The 27,036-nt window shown below is 41.6% G+C and overlaps 1 protein-coding gene across 9 annotated transcripts; it reads right to left on the bottom strand.

Moving 5' to 3' along the window:
• Positions 1 to 671: 671 nt before the first annotated feature.
• LOC104592088 (Regulator of chromosome condensation (RCC1) family protein) lies at positions 672 to 26,681 on the bottom strand. Of its 9 annotated transcripts, none has more exons than XR_016079423.1 (7): positions 26,146 to 26,636; positions 25,848 to 26,045; positions 20,504 to 20,539; positions 20,235 to 20,359; positions 18,793 to 20,118; positions 1,224 to 1,463; positions 672 to 1,131 (listed from the first exon to the last, which is right to left on the bottom strand). XR_016079423.1 is itself a non-coding variant. In XM_088892936.1 (7 exons), the coding sequence occupies exons 1-7, from the start codon at positions 26,237 to 26,239 to the stop codon at positions 855 to 857; spliced, it is 2,127 nt and encodes a 708-aa protein (XP_088749062.1). In that variant the 5' UTR covers positions 26,240 to 26,681; the 3' UTR covers positions 672 to 854. The 9 variants fall into 9 exon arrangements, 8 of the variants coding, with proteins under 8 accessions (XP_088749062.1, XP_088749064.1, XP_010249566.1 ...); XM_088892936.1 differs by having other exon boundaries at positions 672 to 1,004; positions 18,835 to 20,118; positions 26,146 to 26,681; XM_088892938.1 differs by having other exon boundaries at positions 672 to 1,004; positions 1,235 to 1,463; positions 18,835 to 20,118; positions 26,146 to 26,674.
• Between the last annotated feature and the right edge of the window lie 355 nt (positions 26,682 to 27,036).

The raw sequence follows: 27,036 nt of genomic DNA, 5'->3' as shown, positions 1-27,036 counted from the left end.
AAATGGAACCCACGGGAAAAAAACCATGTTGGTTCACTGCTATAAATGGGGTCTGTGGAAAATAAAATAAAATTTCTTAACCAATACTCTCTTGGAGGATAGATAATTTATTTATCCAGCTGTCAAAAATAACACTCCTGCCTTGCATGGTATCTAGGTAAGTTACCGCCCAAACGAACGCTGTATTTTAAAGGGGAAACTGGAATGGAAAAGTTGGAAAGGGGGGAGAGGAGAATTTTGCTGAAAACAGGAATGGTAATTCTCACTTCTCATAGACTCGCTGTCATTTATCCATTTTAGAAGATGAATTTTGCAATTCAAATGCCATGAAAACCAGTGTTTTCAAAACCGGGTTAGACTGGATGGTTGGACCAGAAAAATCAGAAACCGGTCATCTGATTGGTTCTGTTTTTCACCAAACTGCTTTTGACAAAAAACCGTTAATTTGGTCAGCAAACCATTGACCCAGGTGGTCAAACTATTGAACCATCAATTCAAACAACGGCTTTTGGCCATTTTTTGTTTTCAAATTTTTAATATTTTATCAGAGCAAGCCATCCATTCAGATTGGACGGTCAAACCGTTTGACCTGGGAACCGGACCTAGAACAGTTCCCTGTCCTGACCGGTTTTAAAAACCTTGATGAAAACACTCAAATGAACAGCCACAGATTTACAGTGGTATCACATGAATAGTTAAACACCTACGGTATACGGTACTTAAATCCCACTTCCCTGTAATCTAGCGTTCCAACAAAAATTACCAGGGATAACCCACATCATAACAATTATACATGATAAACTAAACAAGGAAATCCCTCCCCCGCCTAAATAATTAGTCTAAGATCATATTAATTAGTTACATGATCGTGATCTAACTTCCGGAAATAACTTGCCGGAGCAAGCTCTAAATTTAGAAAAGATATGTGAACAACCACCAGCAAAACCATTTGTCATCTGGTCAGTAGAAAGTAGTACCGGCATGAAACTCCAGGTTGATGATACCTAAGCAAAAAAACACGCTTTCTAACACCGTTTAGTCAAGTGAGCCCCTTCTATGGAGAACTGGAGATCAATAAGAGTTATTTGCAAGTTAGAACACTGATGTGATATCATGACTCCAACCTTTTCCCTAAAATAATAACCATGGTTAGCTACTTGTGAGGCTCTAAGTGTAATAGGTAAAGAAATGGGGGAAAAAATAGAAGCATCTGCATTACATACCACTACCAGACCTGTTTGCAGCTTTATGTTACAAAGCTTCAAATTCATCAATCTTCCAGAATAGCACGCCCAAGATTTGTAGCCAGGGCTAGTCTCAGAGTTCGGGGAATGAGGTGGCAAGTCAGCTTCAATAAAGTGTGGGCGTAGCTTTGCCATGGACAGCTCTTGTAGTTTGCTCAATAAAAGGTTTGTCTGTGAAATGTTCAAGAGAGGATGTTCTGGCCAATTAAGCAACTTCAGCTGCAAAGGTACATGAAGAAAATATGTATGAATAGCCAACCCCTAGGTCCAACAAGTAGAGATAACCAGGTCAACTACATCAGCAAGATTAGCCAGGTGAAGCTGGGTTGGCCATTGATGTCAAATGGCATCAAAAATAAAATTAATTTGAAAGTTGGAATAATAACAGTGTTTAGGAAACCGGACCAGACTGGTTGAACCGTGATCCAGGCCCTGCCTGGTTCGGTCATACCTTAAGAATTGGGATTCCTAAAAGCCGATGAAAAGTGGCCGACTGGCTGGTTTAACGAAAGAACTGGTGATGAATTGTAAATGTCACACCAAACCAAACGTGGAGAACAAAACACAATAGATATCCCCTTTGCAGTTGATATGAGCTATGAGACTGTAACACATGGTCAATCCACTGGGTCCTCCATCTCATGGACAGTCTGGATTGACCACAGGGTCTTTCCATGTAGCAGAAATAGGTGGGATCGTGTAGGGAAGCTCCCCCCTAGACCTGATCAGGAAACCTACTACTACTAATACTTAATTGTATGTTTCATGATGTGTTTACACCAAAAAACCTCTCTGCTATTATGCAATATTCTTCAGACCAAAAACCTTTTTTTGGGTAAAATAAAATATTAAAAGAGATTTGAAGGAAAAAGTGCAGGTCTCTACAGATATATTACAAACCTCACGATTTCCTAGCTGATCAAGCTGATAAGATCCATGCAATCTCAACAATTTGACCTAGAGAGAAATAATTCTTTCTTATCATGATTGTTTTATTTTATTTTTTATTTTCATTTTTGTTTTATTGTTTATTGGACAAACAATCTACAATCTTCTATCCAATATATAAATATAGATTCAAAATTCTAATCCTAAATGAGGCAATTTCTTTTGCCATTCAAAATTTTACAAAACAATGAACCTAACATTGAATACTGCCAGCCTCCTAAAGTTTACAAAACAAAGGGCCTAATATACATTGATGAAATTATAAAGAAGAAGCAAGGAAAAACACAGTCCAGATGATTTCGGCAATGTAAAGGGACCTTGTTGGTTCTAATGCAAGTAAAATTGCAAGGAGGTTTCTTGATTTTTGTATCTATTTGTAAATTCCAATTTGTTGCAACCCCAATCTTAGAAGATTTGTTAGGTCTAACTCAAAAGTTAATGAGGCTGTAATCATTCATGGAGAGAGAGAGACGAGAGAGACAAAGAGAGGAAGAGGAAGATATGATTGGGAGACAAAAAAACCATCTACTTCTGGCTGCCGCCAGTTTAGTTATTTATATTAACTTAATATAAAAGAAATGGGAGATTACAAGTATGCCCCTGGTGGCACTCCCTAGAAACAAACTAATAAGAAAGAAAGAAACTAATTGACTGACAGTATCTTAAGCTGACAACCCACTAACAGCAACTATAAAATAACAATTAAATAATCCTCACAACACTCTCCCTCAAGTTGGACTGAATATGTCTATCATGCCCAGCTTGTCACATAACTCATTGTGCCGTGAGTATGGAAGCCCTTTTGTGAGGACATTAGCAAGTTGTTCCTTGGAGTTGACATAAGGGATGCAAATTTCCCTTTTTTCCAATTTTTCCCTTATGAAGTGTTTGTCCACCTCAATGTGCTTGGTCCTCTCACGTAGGACAGGGTTGTTGGCGATGTTTATGGCTGCCTTGTTGTCACAGTAAAGTAAAGAGACATAGGATTATGAACAACAACTCCAAGCTCCCCTAGAAGATTTTTTAGCCAAAGGACTTCAGCCACCCCATGTGCCATAGCTCTATATTTAGCTTCAGCACTTGACCTTGCTACCACGCTTTGTTTCTTGCTTTTTCAGGTCACTAGGTTTCCTCTCACAAATGTGCAATACCCACTCGTGGACTTTCTATCATCCACAACACCTGCCCAATCGGCATCTGTAAAGACTTCCACCTTTAGGTGATTATGTTTACTGAATAGTAGATCTGTTCCGGGATACTTTTTTAAGTATCTAAGAACTCTCTCTGCTGCCTCCATGTGTGCTTTCTTAGGAGAGTGCATGAATTGGCTTAGAACCCCAACTGAATAGGCAATGTCTGGACGGGTCATGAACAAATAAATCAGCTTTCCCACTAACCTTTGGAACTGTTTCACATCTTTCAGAGGTTCACCATCACAGTCACCCAACTTGTGATCAACATCAATGGGAGTATCTGCTGGCCTTGCACCTAATTTGCCTGTGTCTTGTAATAGATCAAGGGTGTATTTCCTTTGAGAAATGAAGATACCCCTTTCTGAGCGGGTGACTACAATTCTAAGGAAATACTTCAGGGGACCTAAATCTTTCACTTCAAATTTAGATGCAAGGAATTGTTTCAATTTTTGTATTTCTGAACTCCAATTTCCTGTAATGATGATATCATCCACATACACTATCAATACAACAACCTGTTCCTGACATCTCTTCATAAAGAGTGTATGATCAGACTAACATTGTTTGAAGCCTACCTTCTGAACTGCCATGTGAAACTTATTGAACCAAGCTCTGGAAGATTGTTTTAAACCATAAAGAGACTTTCTTAGTTTGCACACCTTATTTTCACTTCCCTTGGCATAGAATCCAGGGGGTTGAACCATGTATACTTCCTCCTCTAGGTCACCATTTAAAAAAGCATTCTTTATGTCCAGTTGATGCAATTCCCACTTAAGGTTAGAAGCTAATGATAGGAGAACCCTAATTGAGTTCATCTTAGCTATTGGAGCAAAAGTCTCATCATAGTCAACCCTGTACGCTTGAGTGTACCCTTTGGCTACTAATCTTGCTTTGTACCTTTCAACTGTCCCGTCTGCCTTGTGTTTAACTGTAAACACCCACTTACACCCCACGGGGTCTTTCCCCCTTGGAAGATCCACCAATTCACAAGTTTGATTTTTATGAAGAGCATTAATCTCCTCCTTCATGGCATCTGTCCATTCGGGGCATTTTAAGGCTTCTGCAACATTTCTAGGAACAGGGATGCAATCAACTGTGGATAGAAATGCTCGGTATGAGGGGGAAATGTGATCATAGGAGACATACTGGGTAATGGGGTGTTTGGTAGTGCATGACCTGACTCCCTTTCTTTGAGCAATAGGAATGTCAAGGTCATCCATAGTAGGAGTAGGGGTATCAGTAGGTGCAACAGGGATTGGACTTACCTCCTGGGAGTCTAACAGTGTCGGTTGCTCAATGTTTGGCTGCTCCACATCTCTATCACATTGCTGATCTCTACGGCATGTACGTTGGAAGACACGAAAGGGAGCAAGGTCCGGAATATAAGGAAGAGAGACTTGGCGGACCTGAACCTGCTTCTCCTCTTCCACACTACTACTCTCCCCTTGAGGAGAAGCAGGGAAGAATGGTTCAGACTCAAAGAAGGGCACATCCATAGACACAAAAAACTTATGACTAACGGGATCAAAGCACCGATGCCCTTTTTGAGAGGAGGGATACCCCAGAAAGATACAAGGAATGGACTGAGGGTCTAACTTACCTCGAGACAAAGACAAATCATGGACAAAGGCACAACAACCAAAAACTCTCATGAGAATGGAAAATAAAGGGGACTAAGGGAACAACAACTGATGAGGGGCCATGTAGTTCAGCACTCTGGAGGGCATGCGATTGATGACATAAGCAGCTGCAAGTATAGCATCCATCCAAAACCTTTTTGGAACATTCATGTGTAACATCATCCCGCGAGCTACCTCAAGGAGGTGTCTGTTTTTTCTTTCTGCAACACCATTTTGTTGTGGTGTTCTTGCGCATGAGCTCCTATGAATAGATCCGTGGGAGGCAAAGAACTCATTGAGCTCACCATGGAAATATTTCTTTGCATTGTCGGATTGGAAGATCTGTACTTCAACATGGGATTGCGTAAATACCATCCTTTGGAAGTCTTTCACAATCTTTGGAACTTCGTCTCTACTACGCATAGGAAATACCCATGTATAGCGAGAGTAGTCATCGATCAATGTGATAAAGTACTTATACCCGCCCTCAGAGATTATAGTAGTAGGCCCCCATACATCAGAATACACAACATGAAAAGGAACACTTGATCTTTTATTATTTGAGTGAAAGTTGTTCTACATTGTTTGCTCAACTGACACGTTTGACACTGGAACTCTAACATTGAACATGACTTAAATAAAACTGGAAACAAAGACTTTACTATTTCAAAAGAAACATGACCTAACTGACTATGCCACAAAAAAATTTGACTCTTATTTGATTGACTATGTGACTCTGAGGATGACACCGAGAGACCAACTTTGTTGTCGATAAAATGTAGAGACCATCCACTAGGCTCCCTCTATCAATCGTCCTCCCAGAAGTTAGATCTTGAAAAACACATGAACCAGGAAAAAACGCATTACCTGATGTAGATGCAAATGAAGTAGAAGGAGTACCAGTGACTGAACTATCCATTTGTCGCAAAGCCCTACCATATGACTCCAAGTGGTCTCTGAAGGAATTCATTATATCTTCCTTGGGGTCAAAATTAGTAAGGTGGCCCCGGGTAGTACCGGTAACTTGAGTATCTTGGGTTGCCACATGTGCTGCATTATGTGTTGTGTTCATCTTCTTCTGACCTTGCCCATTACCCTGTTTTTGGCTCTTCAATGCCCATTTGGGTTTCCCGTGAATGTCCCAACATGTGTCACGTGTATGCTGTGAGCGCCGACAGTGGGTACAAAACAACTTGTCTTTATCATCAGCCTTTTTGGTGTCACTTTTCTTCCCCATGTTATTATTACTCATTGCAGCCAAAGCAACTTATTGCTCCCCCTCGGTTGTAACCATCACACTCCACCTACATTTTTCCGATTGAACAAGGGCATATACCTCGTGAACCGACGACAACTCTTTGCTTCCTAAGATCTGAACTCTCAAGGGTTCAGTCCCAACAAGAAGGCAAACACACGCTATTGAGAAACCAACTTCCTGTAGGCCTTAGCATCGTCATCATGTTTCCACTCTATAGCCTGATAATGATCCAATTCTTTCCATACGGAAGTAAGGGCTGAATAATAGGAAGACAAACTACGATTTCCCTGTTTACAGGTTGAGGATTCAGCTTGCAACTGGTAAACCTTGGTATAATGCCTTCGCTCAGAATAGGTAGTTTTGGCCTGTTCCCAAATCTCACTAGCGGTGTTTGCCCACATAAAGTTCTTCTTCACATCAGGTTCCATGGCTGCAAGGAGCCAAGACATAACCATACTGTTTTCTTGGTCCCACCTATCATGTTCAGCTGTCTCACTCTTGGGTTCTTTCACCCTTCCATTTATGTAACCAACTTTTCCCCTTGCCGTTACATAAAGTTTTGCACTTTTAGCCCACTCCAGGTAGTTTAGACCATTTAAAGGGGTAATGGGCATGGGAAACATCATGTTTTCACTTCCCATACCAAATGTGTTGCGGGTCAGTGTAACCCCCGATGAAGTTGAATCATAGTTTGCCATAGAGTACTGCTGAATCAGACCAAATCCCTCACAACTACACAACAACCACAATCAGAATACCAACCCTCAAGGAATTTACTTCCTGTCCAGCACCTGTACGAAGGTGCCAACCAGAAACTAACTTCACAGCATCGAACAAATAAGAAAGGGAGTCTTTTTCTGCATCGCCCTTCTTCTACTAAGGTCTCCTTGATATTACGACCAAGGAAGAACCCAAAGGAAGAGCCGCAAGTAGTCTGCTAGGGTTTCTCTGTCTTCCACGTCCAAGAAATCAAAGAAGAAAAGAGGACGAAGCAGGTTCAAATGGGAGAAACCGATTTTTTTATAGCCTAGAACCTAGCTCCGATACCATGTAATCATTCATGGAGAGAGAGAGACGAGAGAGAGAAAGAGAAGAAGAGGAAGATATGATTAAGAGACAAAAAAATTATCTACTTCTGGCTGCCGCCAGCTTAGTTATTTATATTAACTTAATATAAAAGGAATGGGAGATTACAAGTATGCCCCTGGTGGCACTCCCTAGAAACAAATTAATAAGAAAGAAAGAAACTAACTGACTGACAACATCTTAAGCTGACAACCCACTAACAGCAACTATAAAATAACAATTAAATGATCCTCACAACAGAGGCAACATGCTATACAACCCAATAAATTAAGCTTGTATGTAAAAAAAAGGAGAGGCAAAGGCCTACTGAGTCTTGCCAATGGAATTCTTGGATCAAATCCTAATAGCTTGAGGGTTGACACATCTTTTCCCCCTTTTGTTCATGTACACGTCTGGGTCTGTGGTATTGTGATCTCTTCTATATAACTTTTCCATTGATTTATAGTTTTTAGTCATGATGTTCTTGCACCAATTGAAAAAAAAATCTTGCAACCAATGGAGTCAACATACTTGGCTTATGCAGAGAAACCATGGAAAGCACCCTTGCTTTCAATTGATTTATCTGATTTTGAAACTTATAACTGGCACAATGTTGGCTTGAAAACACAAATTTCCAATGTCCACTTGTCCTGTTGTTATGGGCCCGGGAATAGGATCTCGTCACGGGTCGGTCCACGGGGAAAACCTCCTATTTTCCCTTGTTGCTCCCTGCTCTTGATGAACCTATCTTGGCGCCTTAATGGTGATTTGTCCAAGAGATCACCTAACTCTCCTTGCTCTCTTTCTTGACTGAAATTTTCGATGGTCCTATTCAATATTCTCAGCTCCTTAAATAGGAGATTACAAGAGATAAGAGTCCTCATTGTAGGAAGACTTCCTGCTAATCTATACTACTTACAGATAAGATAGATAAGACTCCCTAAGATAGATCAGACTTCCTACTAATCCTTATTGAAACAGATAAGATAAGATAAGGATAATAAGATAAGAACAAACAAGATAAGAATAAGATAAGATGGACTGTAACTAGCTAGAATCCGATGAGTCACTACTGCTGCCGGCGGCGATAGTCTTCCTAATAAACGCGTCCATATCATTACTCCCCTCCTGGACTAAGAGCTTGTCCTCAAGCTCGAAACTCGGATACATGTCTTGGAACTCCGTCAAGGGGATCCAGGTGGCCTCGACTGCTGGCAAGCCGTCCCATTCCACCAAGACTTCGAGAACACCCCAATTGATTCTAGAGCGAACAAGAGCCCGAGGTTGGGGGATGAGTCGGCCGTCCATCAAGGGTGGTAAGGGGGGAACTCAGTCAGGAGGAATACCCATAAACGGCTTGAGCAAGGAAATGTGGAATACATCATGGATTCTGCTGTGCTCTGGCAGTTCCAGATGGTATGCAACCTTACCGATCCACCGCAAGACCTTGAAGGGTCCATAGAATTTAGGAGCAGCCCTGTATCTCAAGGAGCGTTGCCGATAGGGCTGAAGCTTCAACCACACAAATTGTCCCGGTTCAAATGACAATTCCCGATGATGCTGGTCATAGGCGTGCTTCATGCGCAATTGTGCTTATTGCAGGCGAAGAGAAACTTCAGCGAGAAGGGCATCACGCTCTTGTAGGGAACGATCAATCTCCTCCAAACAAGTAGGAGTAGAACCGGGTTCATAGGATAACAAACGAGGAGGGTCACGGCCATAGACGACCCGGAAAGGTGTCATTCCAAGGGAAGAATGATAGGCAGTGTTATAACAATACTCGGCCCAAGGGAGCCAATCAATCCACTGTCTCGGTTGATCTCCAAAAAAACAACGGAGGTACATTTCGATTGTACGGTTCACCACCTCCGTTTGGCCGTCTGTCTGAGGATGATACGTGGAGGAAAAAGCTAAGGCGGTACCATGTAACCGAAACAATTCCTTCCAGAAGACACTAGTAAAAACTGGGTCCCTGTCGCTGACAATAGATTCCGACAGTCCATGTAAACGGAAAACATGCGTAAAGAAAACGTGGGCGACCGATGTAGCACTGTACGGATGACGGATGTGACAGAGGGATGAAATGGGCATACTTAGAGAAGCGATCCACAACCACGTAAAGAACTGATTTTCCGCCAACCTTGGGTAGGCCCTCAATGAAATCCATGGAGATATCAACCCAGAATTGTGTTGGAATCGCGAGGGGCTGAAGAAGGCCAGCCGGGTGTAGATTCTCCCATTTGTGATGTTGACACGTGGAGCAATTATGGATAAAGTCCCGAATGGAAGTTCTCATACCTTGCCAGTGGAAATCCGCTTGGACGCGATGTAGTGTCTTCTGAACGCCTTCATGGGTGGAGTTATGGATATTGGAGATAATGGAAGGAATTAAAGAGGAATCTGCTGGAAGATGTACCCGTCCTTTGTATAGCACCAACCCGTCCTGAAGGGACCAAGTGGAGTCGGCGGCTCTGGACCGAATTTTCTGAACAAGGGCCGCCCACTCTGGTGATTGTGGCAGCTCCTTCTTGATGTCGTCTAACAAGGTGATTCGAGGTTGGGAAATCCCACAGAGGAGCATAGTGTCTTCGTCACGCCTAAACAAAGCATCCGCAATGCGATTTAAGGATCCCGCCTTGTAGTCTACCCGGAAATCAAAACCAAGCAGCTTGCTAACCCAATGTTGTTGAGGTGAAGTGGTAAATCGCTGCTCCAACAAGTACTTGAGGCTATAATGATCGGTTTTGATGACGAATGACCTTCCCCACAAATATGGTCTCCAGTGTTGGACTGCTCTAGCCAACCCAATCAGTTCGCGTTCGTAGGCGGGTAATTTTAAATGTCGGTCAGCAAGTTTGCGGCTAAAGAAGGCAATCGGGTGCCCTTGTTGCTGTAATACGGCTCCAATACCTATTCCGGATGCATCACACTCGACTGTAAACTCGGGGTCAAAGTTTGGCAATTGCAGAACTGGGGTGGAGGAGAGGGCATCCCTTAAACTTGCAAAAGCTGCATCGGCTGCGTCGTCCCAATGAAAGGCATTCTTCTTTAGCAGATTGGTTAATGGGGCAGCCAACAGGCCATAATTTTGTACAAATTTGCGGTAGTATCCTGTCAGACCCAGGAACCCGCGGAGAGCCTTGGCGGATTGGGGTTTGGGCCATTCCTTGATTGCTTGGATTTTGGAACTGTCCACCGTGACACCTTGCCCATTGATGACATGCCCTAAGTAAAGAACCTGGCGTTCCCCAAAAGAGCACTTGGACCATTTAAGGAAGAGCTTGTGTTGGCGCAGGAGTTCAAAAACAGTCCGTAGATGATGCACGTGTTCTATCCATGATTTGCTGTAAACTAAAATGTCGTCAAAGAACACTAAAACAAATCTGCAAAAGTGGGACTAAAATACCTCGTTCATTAGAGACTGGAATATGGATGGGGCGTTGGTGAGACCGAACGGCATAACTAAAAATTCGAAGTGGCCATGATGAGTTCTGAAGGCAATTTTCTCTACGTCCTCGGAAGCCATTCGGACCTAAAAGTATCCCGACCTGAGGTCTAATTTGGAGAAGTACTGGGCACCATGAAGCTCATCCAACAGCTCGTCCACAACGAGAATAGGGAATTTATCCTTGACAATCCGGTTATTGAGCTCCCTGTAGTCCACACAAAACCTCCAAGTCCCATCTCGCTTTGCCACCAATAGAACCGGCGAGGAGAAGGGAGAACGGATAAGGCGGATGATCCCTTCTTTCATCATTTCAGCACACTGCTTCTCTATCTCATCTTTCTGTAGATGTGGGTAGCGATAAGGCCGAACGACGACTGGTTCTGAACCCGTCACCAGAGGGATCCGATGATCGCATGCTCGGGAAGGGGCCTTGGGTTCTTGGAACACATCGGAAAAATCGGTGAGGAGTCTTTCCATATTCGCTGCTTGCGTCGGTTCGCCCTGAAACACATGAACCTGTGGGTTTTTTTGCCTTTACCCTGGTTCCCTGCCAAGTAACTTGTTTCCCATTCAAGCGGAATGTCATCGTTAGGGCGCTGAAATCCCATAGGATTGGGCCTAGGGTGATCAACCATTTTACCCCAAGGACTATATCAAATTCATCCAAGGATAGCACAAATAAATCAGTAGAGAAGGATTCAGATTTGACCTGTATTTGGATGTCCTTACAGATTCCGAGACTGTGAACCTTTTCACCGTTTGCTACGGCTACCTGCAGTCTTGGTCTGATTTCCATTGGTAATTCCAACTGGAGGGCAGCTTGCCCACTTACAAAGTTGTGTGTGCTTCCTGAATCAACGAGGATCCGTACTGGTTTTCCTGCCACCCGTGCTCGCAACTGCATAGTCTGAGAGGTCTTTATTCCGGTGATTACGTGGAGGGAGATCTCGGGTTTGAACGCTGCGGGTTCATCCTCGTCCTCCTCTTGTTCGTCCACCAGGAGGCAGAAAAGCCTCTTGCATCTGTGTCCTGTCGAATAAAGATCATCGCAGTTGAAGCACTGCTCCCTTGCCCGGCGATCTGCCATCTCGGCTCTGGACAAGCGTTTAATGGGGGGTGCTACCATGCTGCTTCTCGTACTGGATGCCGACCTGGGAGCGTTACTCGTATGAGTCTTCTGTTCTCGGCTGGTTGCAGTAGAAGGGGCCATTCCGGTTGTTTTCGGGGGTGCCCATGATGTCTGCGACCGCCCCATGCTGAAGGTTTGACTGAGCTGCAGCTTGCGTTCGAAGGTGCGAGCTAGATTCATGGCTGTAACCAGGTTGGGGGGGTGTTGCATCTCCACATCCACCCTCAAGGGTTCTGCTAACCCTGCGGTGAACATGTCTACCTGCAGGTCTAGTCATACCAAAGCTGCTCTGGCAAGGAGGGTCTGGAATTGCCGCTGGTATTCAGCCACCGTCCTCATCTGTTTGAGGTTGATCAGTTCACCTAACGGGTTGCTCGTCAATGGGGGCCCAAACCTGAGGAGGCAATAGGACTTGAATTGGGTCCAACTGAGCCCGGGTTCCTCCTGTTCCAATCGATAAAACCAGAGTTGCGCCTCCTCTGTCAGGTGGAATGCGGCTAGGCTTACCTTGTCTCTGTCCTCCGTCTGCTGGTTGCGAAAGAACTGCTCACATCGGTACAGCCACCCCAAAGGATCTCCGGTGCCGTTGTAAGAAGGGAACTCCAGCCTGCTGTACTTGGGGACGTCCGTGGCTACCGGGGTGACAACATGCTGTACTTCCCAATAAACACGTCCATATCACCTGTTGAATATTTTCTTTATCTGACTTTTAGTTGTCTAATTACAATTTTTTCTTTGTTGTTTGACTACACAGGGTGTCTGGATGTGACAGATTTTCTACACCTCTCCAGTGGATGTGATACAAACCATAGTGAGAAAAGATAGATATGCTGGTCTTATGAGGGGATGGAAGCCCAGGATGCTGTTTCATGCTCCTGCTGCCGCAATCTGCTGGTCCACCAATGAAGCATCAAAGGCCTTCTTTCAAGAACTCAATGGTGACAACAACAACAATGTGTTTTAAGAAACTGTACACAAAGGGCAACCAGCATTTCTTTATTGTACCTACAGCTACCTCAATCTGATCAATGGAGAAAGCGTACTTCACTGCAACAGTGGCAGATAAAAACCACATACAAATCTCTTCAGAAAATTTTAGAAAAAGACTATGTATGTAAAGACAAGCACGTACAGTGATCCATTAACCAATAGATCGAAGAGTAGACAATAAAATGAAGATCTGAGAGTTGTAACAAAGGCTATACACAAAACAAGTCACCAAAGACGCAATGTATCGAGATTTATAGAAAGAGTTAGTTGCAGAGGTAGGTATTCTTACTGTCGAAGTTGTAAATCGAGCTTAGGCCCTTTGAATCTTGCTTTCGATGGAAATAGGTGCCCTGAGAACAACTAAAAGAACTAGAACCACACACAAAAAAAAGATTAGAAACACAAGTAGCTAGAGATTTGAGCTTCGATTGTTACTGTTGCTGTAACAGAGCTCTATCGATGAAGGAAGAAGCTACCGATGTCCTTGATCGTGTCTAAAATCGTGAGATCTGCTAGTTTCTTAGTCTTAGTCTCTGAGACCAATCGAGTTCAAAGAGTACAAAGCGAAAGCATGTTTACCTCGAAAAAGGTAAGCATAAAGTTCTGCATTGATTTTTTGGATGTAAAATTTACGCTCATTACTAGGGTAAACTCTAACACCTTAACATATTTTCATCGATTTCCGTAGGAAATTTACATGAAAAGCAAACGACAACAAAACTGGACCAGAGCACATGTTATGGGCCCGCGAATAGGCTCTCGTCACGGGTCGGTCCACGGGGAAAACCTCCTGTTTTCCCTTGTTCCTCCCTTTCCTTGAAGAACCTATCTTGCCACCCTAAAAGGTGATTTGTTCAAAAGATCACCAACTCTCCTTTGCTCTCTTTCTTGACTGAAATTTTCGATGATCTTATTCAATATTCTCAGCTCCTTAAATAGGAGATTACAAGAGATAAGAGTCATACTTTTAGGAAGACTCCTTTCTAATTAGGAACTGATAAGATAAGATAAGACTCCCTTAATCTATCCTACTGAACTGATAAGATAAGATAAGACTCCCTTAATCTATCCTATTGAACTGATAAGATAAGATAAGACTCCCTACTAATCCATACTATTGAACTGATAAGATAAGAACACTGAATAGATAAGACTCCTACTAATCCCTACTACTGAAAGCAGATAAGGCAAGACTACTGAATAGATAAGATAGGATGAGAACACTAAATTGCTGCTGCTGAGAACACTAAATTACTGTTGCTATTGCTGGCATCCACATCATTACTCCCCTCCTGGACTACGAGCTTGTCCTCAAGCTTGAATTCAGGATGGGTATCTTGAAACATAGTCAAAGGAATCCCGGATAGGTGGAATGATTTTGTCCTCCTGGATCGGGTTCCAATGAAGAGGGTTCATCCTCAGACAGCTGCAGTGAGATACCAAGATTTGACCATGCGTAGCTGCATTCTTTGCCGCGGGCAACTGCAGCCTTAAGGTACTTCTAAGATGTCTTGAACTGTAGAGTACAAAGATTGTAAATGCCAAGCTGGTGCCACTGAACTGCATCATCTGGATCCTCTTCTATTGCCTGTTTTAGTGTGTACAAAGCTTGCTCTTCCACTTCCATCAAATCATTATGTCCAGTTTCAAACGTTGCTGCAATTTCATGCTGAGCCTTGTGAACCATGGCAAGTCCTGCCCATGCTATTTGAAGCTCAATTGTTGCAGAGTCCCCTTCTCTGAGTATTGAAACCATTTCATTCGCAACCCATGAAAGTTGTTCAGTGGGATCTTGAGACCTTTCTGCATCCTTGATACGATGAAGCGCAACAGCATATCGAGTTGACATGCAATTAGGCTCCAGCTTTGCTGCCTTCTCCAGACACTTTCTAGCACTTCTATGATCACCAGCCAAATAGTATGCATTAGCAAGATTCACCCAGATATGTGCTGCCCTAGGATCTGATCTGACTGCAGCTAACAAACACTTTTGCAACATTTGCAGCCGCAACATGAGGCATACAAGCTCCTTCACCAGCGATGACGACCTTGGAGTAGTTGCTCTTATTCTTCTTTGAACTCTCGTCGATGGAATCCTCGACAACACCGGATTCCTGCTTAATCGGAACATTCTGGGTGTTGCTAACCTGCGCTAGGGCAACGACCTGCTGCTCACCGGGCGATTCTGCCATGTCTGGCCGGTGGCTGGTTGTGGTTGCAGCCCCTTCCAGGTTCCTTTCCTTGCTGGAAAAGTACAACTCCATCAAGCGCCTTAATGATGTGGGTACCAGCAGCAGCAACAATAATTTAGTGCAGCAGCAGCAGTAATTTAGTGTTCTCAGTAGTAGGGATTAGTAGGAGTCTTATCTATTCAGTGTTCTTATCTTATTAGTTCAGGCTTATCTTATCTTATCAGTTAGGTAGGATAGATTAAGGGAGTCTTATCTTATCTTATCAGTTCAGTAGGATAGATTAGTAGGGACTCTTCCTAATTAGCAAGGAGTCTTCCTAAAAGTAGGACTCTTATCTCTTGTAATCTCCTATTTAAGGAGCTGATATTATTCAGTAAAGGCATCGGAAATTTCAGTCAAGAAAAGAGTGAGGAGAGTTGGTGATCTCTTGAACAAATCACCATTAAGGCGCCAAAATAGGTTCCTCAAGAAAAGGGAGGAACAAGGGAAAACAGGAGGTTTTCCCCGTGGACCAACCCGTGACGAGATCCTATTCTCGGGCCCATAACAATTTGGTATCAGAGCAAGGCGTCATGGGTGACCTTGAGCAGTTGAAGACTAGGGTTCAGGATCTGGAGCTCAAGATCGTGGAAAACAGCATGGAGGTGCGCGAGATCAAGAACGACGTCCGAGAATTAAGGCGCTTGATGGAGTTGTACTTTTCCAGCAAGGAAGGGAACCCGGAAGGGGCTGCAACCACATCTGGCCGCCGGCCAGACGTGGCAAAATCGTCGGGCGAGCAGCAGGTCGTTGCCCTAGCGCAGGTTAGCAACACCTAGAATGTCCTGATTAAGCAGGAATCCGGTGTCGTCGAGGTGTTGCAGAATCTTGGGATTGCATATCTTCAAGTTGTTGCAGGTGTTGGGGCAAGTGCTAGTGAAGGAACTTGTATGCCTCATGTTGCGGCTGCAAATGTTGCAAAAGAGTGTTTGTTAGCTGCAGTCAGATCAGATCCTAGGGCTGCACCTATCTAGGTGAATCTTGCTAATGCATACTATTTGGCTGGTGATCATAGAAGTGCTGGAAAGTGCTTGGAGAAGGCAGCGAAACTGGAGCCTAATTGCATGTCAACTCGATATGATGTTGCGCTTCATCGTATCAAGGATGCAGAAAGGTCTACGAATGAAATGGCTTCAATACTCAGAGAAGGGGACTCTGCAACAATTGAGCTTCAGATAGCATGGGCAGGACTCGCCATGGTTCACAAGGCTTAGCATGAAATTGCAACAACGTTTGGAACTGGACATAATGATTTGACGGAAGTGGAAGAGCGGGCTCTGTACACACTAAAGCAGGCAATAGAAGAGGATCCAGATGATGCGGTTCAGTGGCACCAGCTTGGCCTTCACAATCTTTGTACTCTACAGCTCAAGACATCTCAGAAGTACCTTAAGGCTGCAGTTGGCCGCGGAAAAGAATGCAGCTACGCATGGTCAAATCTTGGTATCTCACTACAGCTGTCTGAGGATGAACCCTCTGTTATGGGCCCGGGAATAGGATCGCGTCACGGGTCGGTCCACAGGGAAAAGCTCCTGTTTTCCCTTGTTCCTCCCCTTCCTAGCTGAACCTATCTTGGCGTCCTAGAGGGTGATTTGTCCAAGAGATCACCGAACTCTCCTTTTACTCTCTTTCTTGACTGGAAATTTGATATCCTCATCCAATAATGGGATCTCCTTAAATAGGAGATTACAAGAGTCCTAATCAAAGGGAGTCTCCTTGCTGAATAGGGAAACTTCCAGTTCTATCTTGCTAAGGATAAGATAAGCTAATCCTAATCTGATAAGCTACTAACAAGATAAGATAAGAGCAATAGAATAAGATAAGAACAAACAAGATGATCTAATCTAATCTAGATAAGGTTGCTGTTGCCGAACTGGGTAGGATGAGAATCATTGAATCACTGCTGCTGCTGGCGGTGGGTCAGGTGCCTGCTGCTGCCGGTGGCGACGGTACGTCTTCCCAAGGAATGCGTCCATAACACCCTCTTCATTGGAACCCGATCTAGGAGGGCAAAATCATTCCACCTATCCGGGATTCCTTTGACTATGTTTCAAGACACCCATCCTGAATTCGAGCTTGAGGACAAGCTCGTAGTTCAGGAGGGGAGTAATGATGTGGGCGCCAACAGCAACAACAGTAATTTAGTGCAGCAGCAGCAGTAATTTAGTGTTCTCAGCAGCAACAATTTAGTGTTCTCATCCTATCTTATCTATTCAATATTCTTACCTTATCTGCTTTCAGTAGCAGGGATTAGTAGGAGTCTTATCTATTCAGTGTTCTTATCTTATCAGTTCAATCTTATCTTATCTTATCAGTTCAGTAGGATAGATTAAGGGAGTCTTATCTTATCTTATCAGTTCATTAGGATAGATTAGTAGGGACTCTTCCTAATTAGCAAGGAGTCTTCCTAAAAGTAGGACTCTTATCTCTTGTAATTTCCTATTTAAGGAGCTGATATTATTCAATGAAGGCATCAAAAACTTCAGTCAAGAAAAGAGTGAGGAGAGTTGGTGATCTCTTGAACAAATCACCATTAAGGCGCCAAAATAGGTTCCTCAAGAAAAGGGAGGAACAAGAGAAAACAGAAGGTTTTCCCCGTGGACCGACCCGTGACGAGATCCTATTCTCGGGCCCATAACAGTACATATTTACCTTGAACCATATGCACTCCTTCCAAATAGAGCCTAGTATCTAGGTTCGGAGGGGACAAATCTACCACCAGACCATACTTCATAAATATATGAGTTTGGTATTTTAACTCACATTTTATGTTCTAAGTTCATGATTATTTACAAATTTTAGGAAAAACAATTGATTATTAAAATTTATATATTATATATTGATAATGATTTATATTGATTTTCTAAGAATTAAGATATGCATGCACATCTTAGATATTCTATCATTTTTTTTTCAAATTGTGTATCCTGGTAACTCATATCTAACATAAACTATTAAAGAGTAAGCCTTTTTTTATGTTTACATACCTTATTTATAGCCATCTAAGACCTATATTTAGTGTTATTGATGTATTCTTGGGATATATGTGATTTTTCCAAATCTATCTGTGTATATCCTAAATTCCTAATTTTTCTACTGTATCCATGCATATCCAAAATGTATCCCAATGTGTCTCTAAAAATTTCCTTTTTGATACTCTGCATTTTCAATACTTTGAACCTTTGATACAAACTATCTAACTCCAATCTAATTATATCAAACCTATAATACAAAATTGAACTTACTGATCTGATTTTGTGCATGTCTTTATACTAGAAGTGTATGCCTCACGTGTGCATGCCTCCACCATACACCATGTTTTTTTCATATGCCTCACTTGGAGGCACGTCTCTGGGTTAAAGCCTCCAATGCCTTTAAGATTGGATAGTATTGCAAACGATAAAAAAAAAATACAAAGTACAAAATACATGTACAACGTGTACAATCTCTTAACTAAGATTGGATTGTAAAGCATTTCATTCGTACATGTACAATCTCTTGACTATGGGGAAATGCTTTACAATCTCTTAACTAAGTAAAAAAAAATATTTATTTAGCAAGCACCAGTAGAAGAAATCTTTTCAATCTCATAATGCTAAGAGAAAGTAAACATGCATGACCAACGTGTACAATCTTATCAGAAATGCAAGGCATTGTGCATAGGTACCCAATTCTAATTTGTTGAAGAATGAAGACACTCCTTGAATACCTCCTGAATCTTTCTCCTCAATAGTTTATCCTTTACACCAGATAGCATGTTTCGATAGAACATTTCCAAGCGCACAAGCTTCCCACTGTCAGCAGATTCCAACATATTATCCCACTCCTTTGCAATATCAAATGTACCAGAGTCCCGGAGTGATGGTGGAACATCTCTCTCCTCCAAAGGCTTTCCAAAAATAGAACCATGTAACAAGTTAGCATATCGTTCCATAACAGTCAGTTTTGATTGAAGGCGCTGCGCCTCTTCCGTTGCCAAGGACAACCTTTTCTCCATCTCCCTTGTTCTTCCTAATTCTCCATCTTCAACTTTTCCTTCCCCATCAACCTTGTCCAAGCCCTCCTTGAAATCCTCATTTAGTGGTGGCCACATCACAATACTAGGGGAAAAGCTGTCAATTGTGTTACCTCTTCCAAGAACTCCGCTCCATCCCCTACCCCATGACCAAAGCTTATATCCATTATGGGCAACAAGAACAGTATGTGCAGCCCCACAAGTAACTTGCACAGGCCCTTCAAACTGAGGTCCATATGGTCCATCAAATGGAACTCTAAGTGGAGAGACTGCATCCCCTGCATCAGTACCAGTAAAACTTGCATCTGGACAAAGACCAAGACCTTTTTCCATTCCCCATGACCATACATCTCCAGCTGATGAAACAACACAGGTGTGAAATAATCCACAGTCAAGGGAAATCAGGAATACATCTTGTGGCAATTCTTTCACAAGTTCTGGGACTAATGCATTATTATTGGTTCCATGGCCAAGTTGGCCACTATCTCCTAGGCCAAATGTCCAGCACATACTTTGTTTTCCTTGCCACGCAAGATTGGGATAAGAAGAGTTCACTGTGTAATGTTCTGTCTTTTTAAAGGTGAGTACGGCTGTATGAAAAGCTCCACATGCTACGTCATATACTACCCAAGGGCATCCTTGATTAAAAGTCTCCACAATTTCAGGATGGAATCTTCTCTCCTTGTCTCCTAAGCCCAATTGGCCATGGTTGTTATTACCCCAAGAGTAACATAAAAGATTGTCTCCTGTAAATGTTTCCCCTACAGTTACTAGGACTACAACATGCTCATTTCCACATGCCACCTTAACAACAGTTCTACCATGGAAATCCCAAACGGGTGATGGAGTGGGACTTCTGAAAAGAGGGGACTCTCCATCGGTTGTCTTGGATTGCTGAGGGCAGTTCCCCCACATCCAGAGGGCACCAAGACTATCAATTGCCATGGACATCATTCCTCCTGCTTTAATAGACTTAACCTGAAATTACCATTTGAATCGCCCATCAAAAGTCAGAACAGTGAGAAATTAATAAGAAAAGTGTTGTTCTTTCCTGCCTTCACTCATCCTTAAATTCAATAAAATTTGATTTCTACCTTCAAAGGTGTTTTACTGTTTGGTTTTGATTCATCTACCGATGAATCAGGAGAACCCAACTCAAGAAATTGGTCTAAGAAACAAGGAACTAAAGAATTCTCTGCAGTTAGACCAAGTTGACCATCTATTCAACAGTCAAGGTACAATATAGGAGAAGCAAATATAAAGAAGATGTCTAATATAGCTTTTAACTGAATGGTTATAGTAGTGAGTGCACAAACCAAATTACCAAAAAGGAAAAAAAAAAGATATGCAGTATTTAGGATACAGACATTATAGCCCCAGCACCAAACTGATCCATCATCTGCATTGACAAGTGGTTAATTTTTAAAAACTGATAATCTTATAAATAAAATGAAATACAAAAAGAACTACCATGGAGCTGAAGACCATTGTTAATGCTCTCTGACAGCAGACAACATATAAACAATATGGTTTTTCATTCCATTTGGAGCTTTCAAGTAATCCTAGAGATATCCTCACAAAAATTGTTTACAAACCCTTGAAATTTCTATATCCACATGTTGGTGCAAGTATCAAGTAAATGCCTTAGTTTGCTAAACCTCATTATGTTAAAATTCACATAGACTTCACTTCTTATAACCAGCTCCTACATTATAAAACTTCAATTAAACAAGAAGATATCAGCCTTCATTGCAACTTGAAACCTAAAGTAGCTGAAAATTCTCTATGTCACATTCAAACAACTTAATCATAAAATATGAAAAAAAATGCAATATTTCACTTCTAAACACATCCCTTCTACAAAAAGTCAAATCAGTAAAGCATTTCAATCATTTCATTAGTGAGTTTTACTTTATTTCAAAAACATTCTATAGTTGCTTAAGGACATTGAAGGAGACGTTGCAGGTAATAGATGAATACCTTTGTTTGCTAGTGTCTCATTTATCTAGAAATTTACACAGATTTTACTTTTCTTGAGAAAAGATATCCGATTTCATTAAACATGGGAGGGGTGTACATGAGGGTATGTACAAGGCCTTGTCAGCAAAAAACATTTCTCGAATCTCCTTCCACTGCAATGAAACTAAGCTGTTGCGACTTGGCAATTCTGAGGCCTTCAAGGAGGGTCCTCTTCTCTGCTTCTGATACATCAGCAAACTTGGAAGGACCACTAATAGGCCCATGTCAATTCTCCATTTGATCTACAAACCAAACCTATTCCTGTGTCTGAGCTTCCCTCCATAGCTCTCCTAAAGCTACGATCAAAGTTCAGAATTTACTCACTGTTATAATTTATATTCGTCAGTTTAACTGAATGTAAAAGAGAAGAAGTAAAAGAGAGGGAGAGAAGAAGAGAAATTTACACTAATCTTAGGTTCCATACCTGATTACACTCAACTCATTCCTCAAATTTCTCAGACTAGCATAATACTCTTCAAGACTCTGGTTACCCTGCTGCAGACTAAAATACTCTTGATAGAGCTGATATACTCTAGTGGTGTTATCCTGTCCTGAATAAAGCTTCCTTGCATGATACCAAATTTCCTTGGCTGTGTCTAAGGACATGAAATTTACACTAATCTTAGGTTTCATACTGTTCCACAGCCAAGTCATAACCTATGCATCTTCTTGCTCCCAATCACCATACTCCTGGGAATCAACTGGGGGTTTTTCTTCTCGTATATGCTTTACTTTCTTCTTGGCTCTGAGAAACACTTCAACAGATTTGGCTCAAGGTACGTAATTTTCTCCATTCAATTTAATTGAGGTCCTCTGTACATTCAAGTAGTCTCGAGGGATCATAACCGACTTATGTTCATAGTCTCCCATGGCTGTAAAAAAAAAACTTTTCCCTTCTGTTTCAACCTGCCTTACCCAGTAATCACTACACTGCACTCCAACAACACTGTACTTCACTCCTATAGTTAATCACTCACCACCATACGACTGACCATTGCTGAAACATACACTATCACAGGTTTCAGCAATGTTAATCCCCAATATTATCACTTTTGGCACCTCACAAACACATCACACATCACACACCAGAGTACCACTTCAGCATTCCATACGACTGATACTAAGCCTTCGGTCCACTGATCTGAACCACACATCTGGACCTACCACGAAACCTATTGCTGCAGCCTTCTTCGTTCCATCGATTAGAGGGTTCTCTACCAATCACCTGAAACCACAACTTCACACACAATCGAATACATTAAAACCTCCAGAAGAAAAATATGACAACTCCTTTTCAGCCCTTTTACGAAACTCCAAAAAAAAAACAGAATAAAACTGAGAGATTACAAGCTGGGGTGCGCTGAAAGTCGAACAGACCTGAACTGACTTATCCTCGCTCTGATACCATGTAATAATTTATATTCGTCAGTTTCAGATATGAACTGAATGTAAAAGAGAAGAAGTAAGAGAGAGAGGGAGAGAAGAAGGGCCTGTTCGTTTGCTCTGAAGTATGACATCTGAAAGTGCAATAATTACAGTAAGAGGTATATTGGTATTGGTGAACTTTTCTTTCCTCTGAACTTTGAATGCAAAGAATGTTGTTCTGAACTGTGAATTCTGAAAATTATCAAATATCCATTTTGACCCCATATATGAGAGTTTTTGTGTCTTTTTGGGGGTATCATTGGAAAACAAAAAATTGTATGATTGCACTTTAAGAGATAAGAGATAAGAGGAAACGAACAACCATTTTTTTCTTACAGTTAAAAGATTCCTATTAAGAGATAAGAGTTAAGAATTAAGAGGAAACGAACAGGCCCGAAGAAAAGCAGAAATAGAAGAAGAGACATCTTCAAACCCAAGAGAATAGAGTATTAAATCCTCTCTTAGGTCGGCCAGAATATATACATATAGTTTACTAAAATAATAACAAATGACTTTTATGCCCCTATTTAAGTTGGGACACATCAGCACTAACTTAAAGACACCTCACCATACTAATAAAACTCAAATTACCATTCTACCCTTATTTAGTCGACACTAACACTCACAATCTTGTCTCGGGGTGATTTTAAATAAAGGCCGAGGGTGAAAGGGAGTGGTTGACAACAGAACTGTCCAATTCCTTTGCAGTTTACTCCAATTGATACCCTCAAAAACTTTACTATTCTCTAAGAGTCTCCAAGGAGGAGTAGTTCTCATCGAATAATCTCCTATTTCTTTCCTCCCAGATGTTCTACAAGACAGCATGGATAATTACTTTCCAGAAGCAACTTCCTCTCTTGCCCAAATTAATCTTTAGCCCTTGCCAAGAGTTGATAAACTCTATAACAGAATTTGGGGGAGTCCAGCTGAGACTGACCCTTGCTAAAGAGTCAAGAAAAAACTGCCAAAGACTTCTTGCCACAATGCAAATTTGCAATTGATAAAAAGATGACCAATAGATTCCCCGTCATCATAGCACATCAGACAAATAGATGGAGAGATGTAGAGTTTTCCTTGAAACTTCATTTGGAGGTTGTTACAGGTATTCATCTTTGCACAAGAAGCCTCCCAAACCAGGAAGGACATTCTAGGGGGGACTGTGGGTAGCCAAACCTTTTTGCCCAGAAAAGGAGAGGGGGTTGGGTTGGCAGTTAGATGTTGAAAGAAAGAAAAGGTAGTAAAGGAACCATGTGGGGTTAATGACCAGATGAGCTTGTCCTGAGTGGAGAGAGAGATGAAAACTTCTGACTTCTGAGAGCATTGAGAGTAAGGAAAATTGCAGGTATTTCTGAGTCTCGCAACTCTCTACAGAAGTTGAAATTGAAGGAGAGACCCTCTGATCCTCTTATCAAGGTTGCAGAAATGAAAGCTTGTTTATTACACACTAACCTAAAAAGAGATGGGATCACAGAGAGGTTTATTTCCCCACCAAAGATCTGTCCAAAATTTAATGGTATTCCCATTTCCAACTTTCAGACTAAGAAGGGGAGAAAAAGAAGCAAAGGATTATAGAATACCTTACCTTTCCAAGGATTTCGAAAGGAATGATCTAGTAAAGGAAGAGATTTGCCCCATCCCCAATTGATTCTACCATATTTTCGGCAGATGATTGAGGCCCATAGAGAGTTTCATTCCATCTTGAACCTCCAAAGCCACTTCCCAAGAAGAGCTTGATTTCTTTCTGAGATGTGCCCCAAGCCTAGCCCACCTTCTTTTTTGGGCTTGCAAGCAGTTTTCCAATTCACTAAATAGAAAACTGAATTAAATTAAAGTAAATATTTTTAAGTGATAATTGGTGTAGGATTCATTCCATCTATGCTATTTTTCTCCATTCTACTTCTAATAGTGTTTTTTTGTCTTAACTTAATTGGTTAATTAATTGATTAAAAAGAAGTGAAGAAAATATATATAACTCTTTAAAGTGCAGTTGACTTGCTCTGCTTTATTTTTTGAACTTCATCCCAACTGAAGTCTAAAAGGAAATAGAATTTGGAAGCTCCATGATGAGATTTCCATCAAGCACATAAGGATATAGATTTATCTCCGCTCCATGTTATTTATCCTTAAGATGTTTATAACTTCCTTTTATTTATATTCATAAGAATTAAGAAACATGCCTGATCTAGGGAACAAGCCATCCCACTTTATGCCATGGTATCAACTTATTACTCAAGAAAAAGAAAAACAGTAGAGTAAAAAAGTAGAACCATTGAAATAAAAATGACCATGAAAAGGATATGTGATGAAAAAGAAAGGAGAGTTATTAACTGAAGCCATCCACATAAAGAACCCTTATAGTACTCTCTAATTTGAATCAAATGACAATCTACATTCCAACTGTATTAGCATGAATCCCTTAGTTCACAGATCATGGTGCTGCTGACTGGCTCAGTTGGTAAGGTCTCTGGCTGGTTGTAGCAGAGATTTGGGATTGAATCCCACGTTCACCAGGGTTGGGGTGGATGTACTACTCCCAGTTGTGTAACCCCATGGACCAAAAAAATAGGAACTCACATTTATGGTGAGCCTCTTTAATCACAACAGAAGGGGATAATAAAATCAACAGAGTACATTAATACAGGAATTAAGTAATGATACAAGAAATCTATTGAAGAAGAATATGAAACTGAACCACAATTTGTAAATCATTCCCAACAAAAAAATACCACCTAACAACTACAAGTGAAAAAAAAGTGAAAACTGTAACAAAATAATTTTATCTAATAAGTGAGATTCAAAGAAACAAAATGCACATGCTACCAAAAAAAAAAAAGGATTCAAGATCACAATCGAATTAATGAACATGTGATGGTAGAGAAGACTAGATGAGCACTGAGTAAAGCCCATCATTGACTTTGTCTAATGGGATCTAGTCAACAGGCCACTACTTGGCTCCGCACATCCATCAACTTGGATCAATCCCACAATCATAATAATTCGATCAAAGCATTCTATAGCTAGCATTTTGTCAAATATGTGTCAATAATCAGATGACATCCATGCTTGAATGATACAATTTGATCCTTGATCAACAGGTACAACCTGCGCAATCTCCCATACAAACGTGATGGTCAATTTGAACGGTATACCAAATCACCGGGTCATTTTTAAGAACATAGCAATGAATGCACAATAACAATTGTTTACTAAGGATACTAAATACAAGCGAAAGTTGGAGAGGGGAAGAAGGCAGAGCACTAAACCTTCTAATGCGAGACTGTGATAAGCACCCGCTGCGATATCTACAAACTTGGGCTTTTCTTGTTCAGGTTTCTCGTGAAAAGCTCTCTTTTTATTGGACAAATCAAAGTCGACTCGAACTGGGAGTAGCTCGTCGGTTTCTTTCCCAGTCCCTAGCCGACCGAAAGTTCCTCTTCCGCATGAATATACACTACCATCTCCTGTAATGCCAAAATCCCAGACACCCAAAATCGTTATCAAACAAAATTTGGAATTTGGAATTTATAACAGAAAAAATCGATTTCATAGAAAACAGAATACCGGTGAGAGCGAGAGTATGAGCTTCTCCGGCGGCTACCGCCACGATCTTTTGGGATAGATTGCCGGAATCAGTGGATGTCGCAGCAGCCTCCATTTTTCCGGCGAAAAAGAACAAATGCGTTGTCTATTGGCGGTAAGTAACTAGTACCAAGTAGCAACCTTACCACGGTGGATTGGTAGGGATCGACGTGAGAATGGTAGGAGTGGCGGGAGCCGGGAGGATAAGACAGCATCGCGCAGCAGTGTCTTTATAACGACTAAAGTACTAACGACTTAACGAGTCGAGGTTGAAGCATCAGCGCCGATGTCTACCACCGACCGTTGAACCAGAAATTAAATGGGCTGGGCCCATTAATCAATCTCAAGATCCGTGTCAAAGCCTCTCTTGCCATCTCTCGCTAATGGTTGGAGAGGAAAAACAATATTCTGTGTCTGTGCAGCTGTGCTACCTTCATTCGTGTTTGGATCTATGATCTATCATGAAAGGAGTTTGGCTTATCAGGTTTTCTATCTGGCGGGACCAAATGTTTTAGACGTTTGTTTGGTGAGAAGCCCTTTTCAGCCACGTGGCAAGTGGAGAAGGAGAGTTTTGAGCTTCTATGTGTTATAAGCTCATAAGCAGCCTTCTATGACCCCATCTTATATCATTTTATCCAATTCAAGGTAGGCCACATCAATACATCAAGACTTTGATTCATGGTTTTAGCTCGAGGCTATTCCAAAGGGAGCAAGCTGAGAAATCAGCTGCTTACTCCAAATAAAGAATAAACACAGATAGCAATATTTCTCTTTTGAGCAGTGGCATCCCTATAAATGGTCATGAATTTGTAGATAGCATCAAACCCAAGTTGTCCCAAGCACAAGCATCAAGACTTGAAAAATGTTACTCAG

The sequence above is a fragment of the Nelumbo nucifera genome, chromosome 8 (assembly GCF_055504915.1).
Source record: "Nelumbo nucifera cultivar China Antique chromosome 8, China Antique-T2T, whole genome shotgun sequence".
Taxonomy (NCBI): domain Eukaryota; kingdom Viridiplantae; phylum Streptophyta; class Magnoliopsida; order Proteales; family Nelumbonaceae; genus Nelumbo; species Nelumbo nucifera.
Note: the sequence above shows the minus strand (reverse complement) of the source record. Positions and strands in the feature narration are given on the sequence as shown.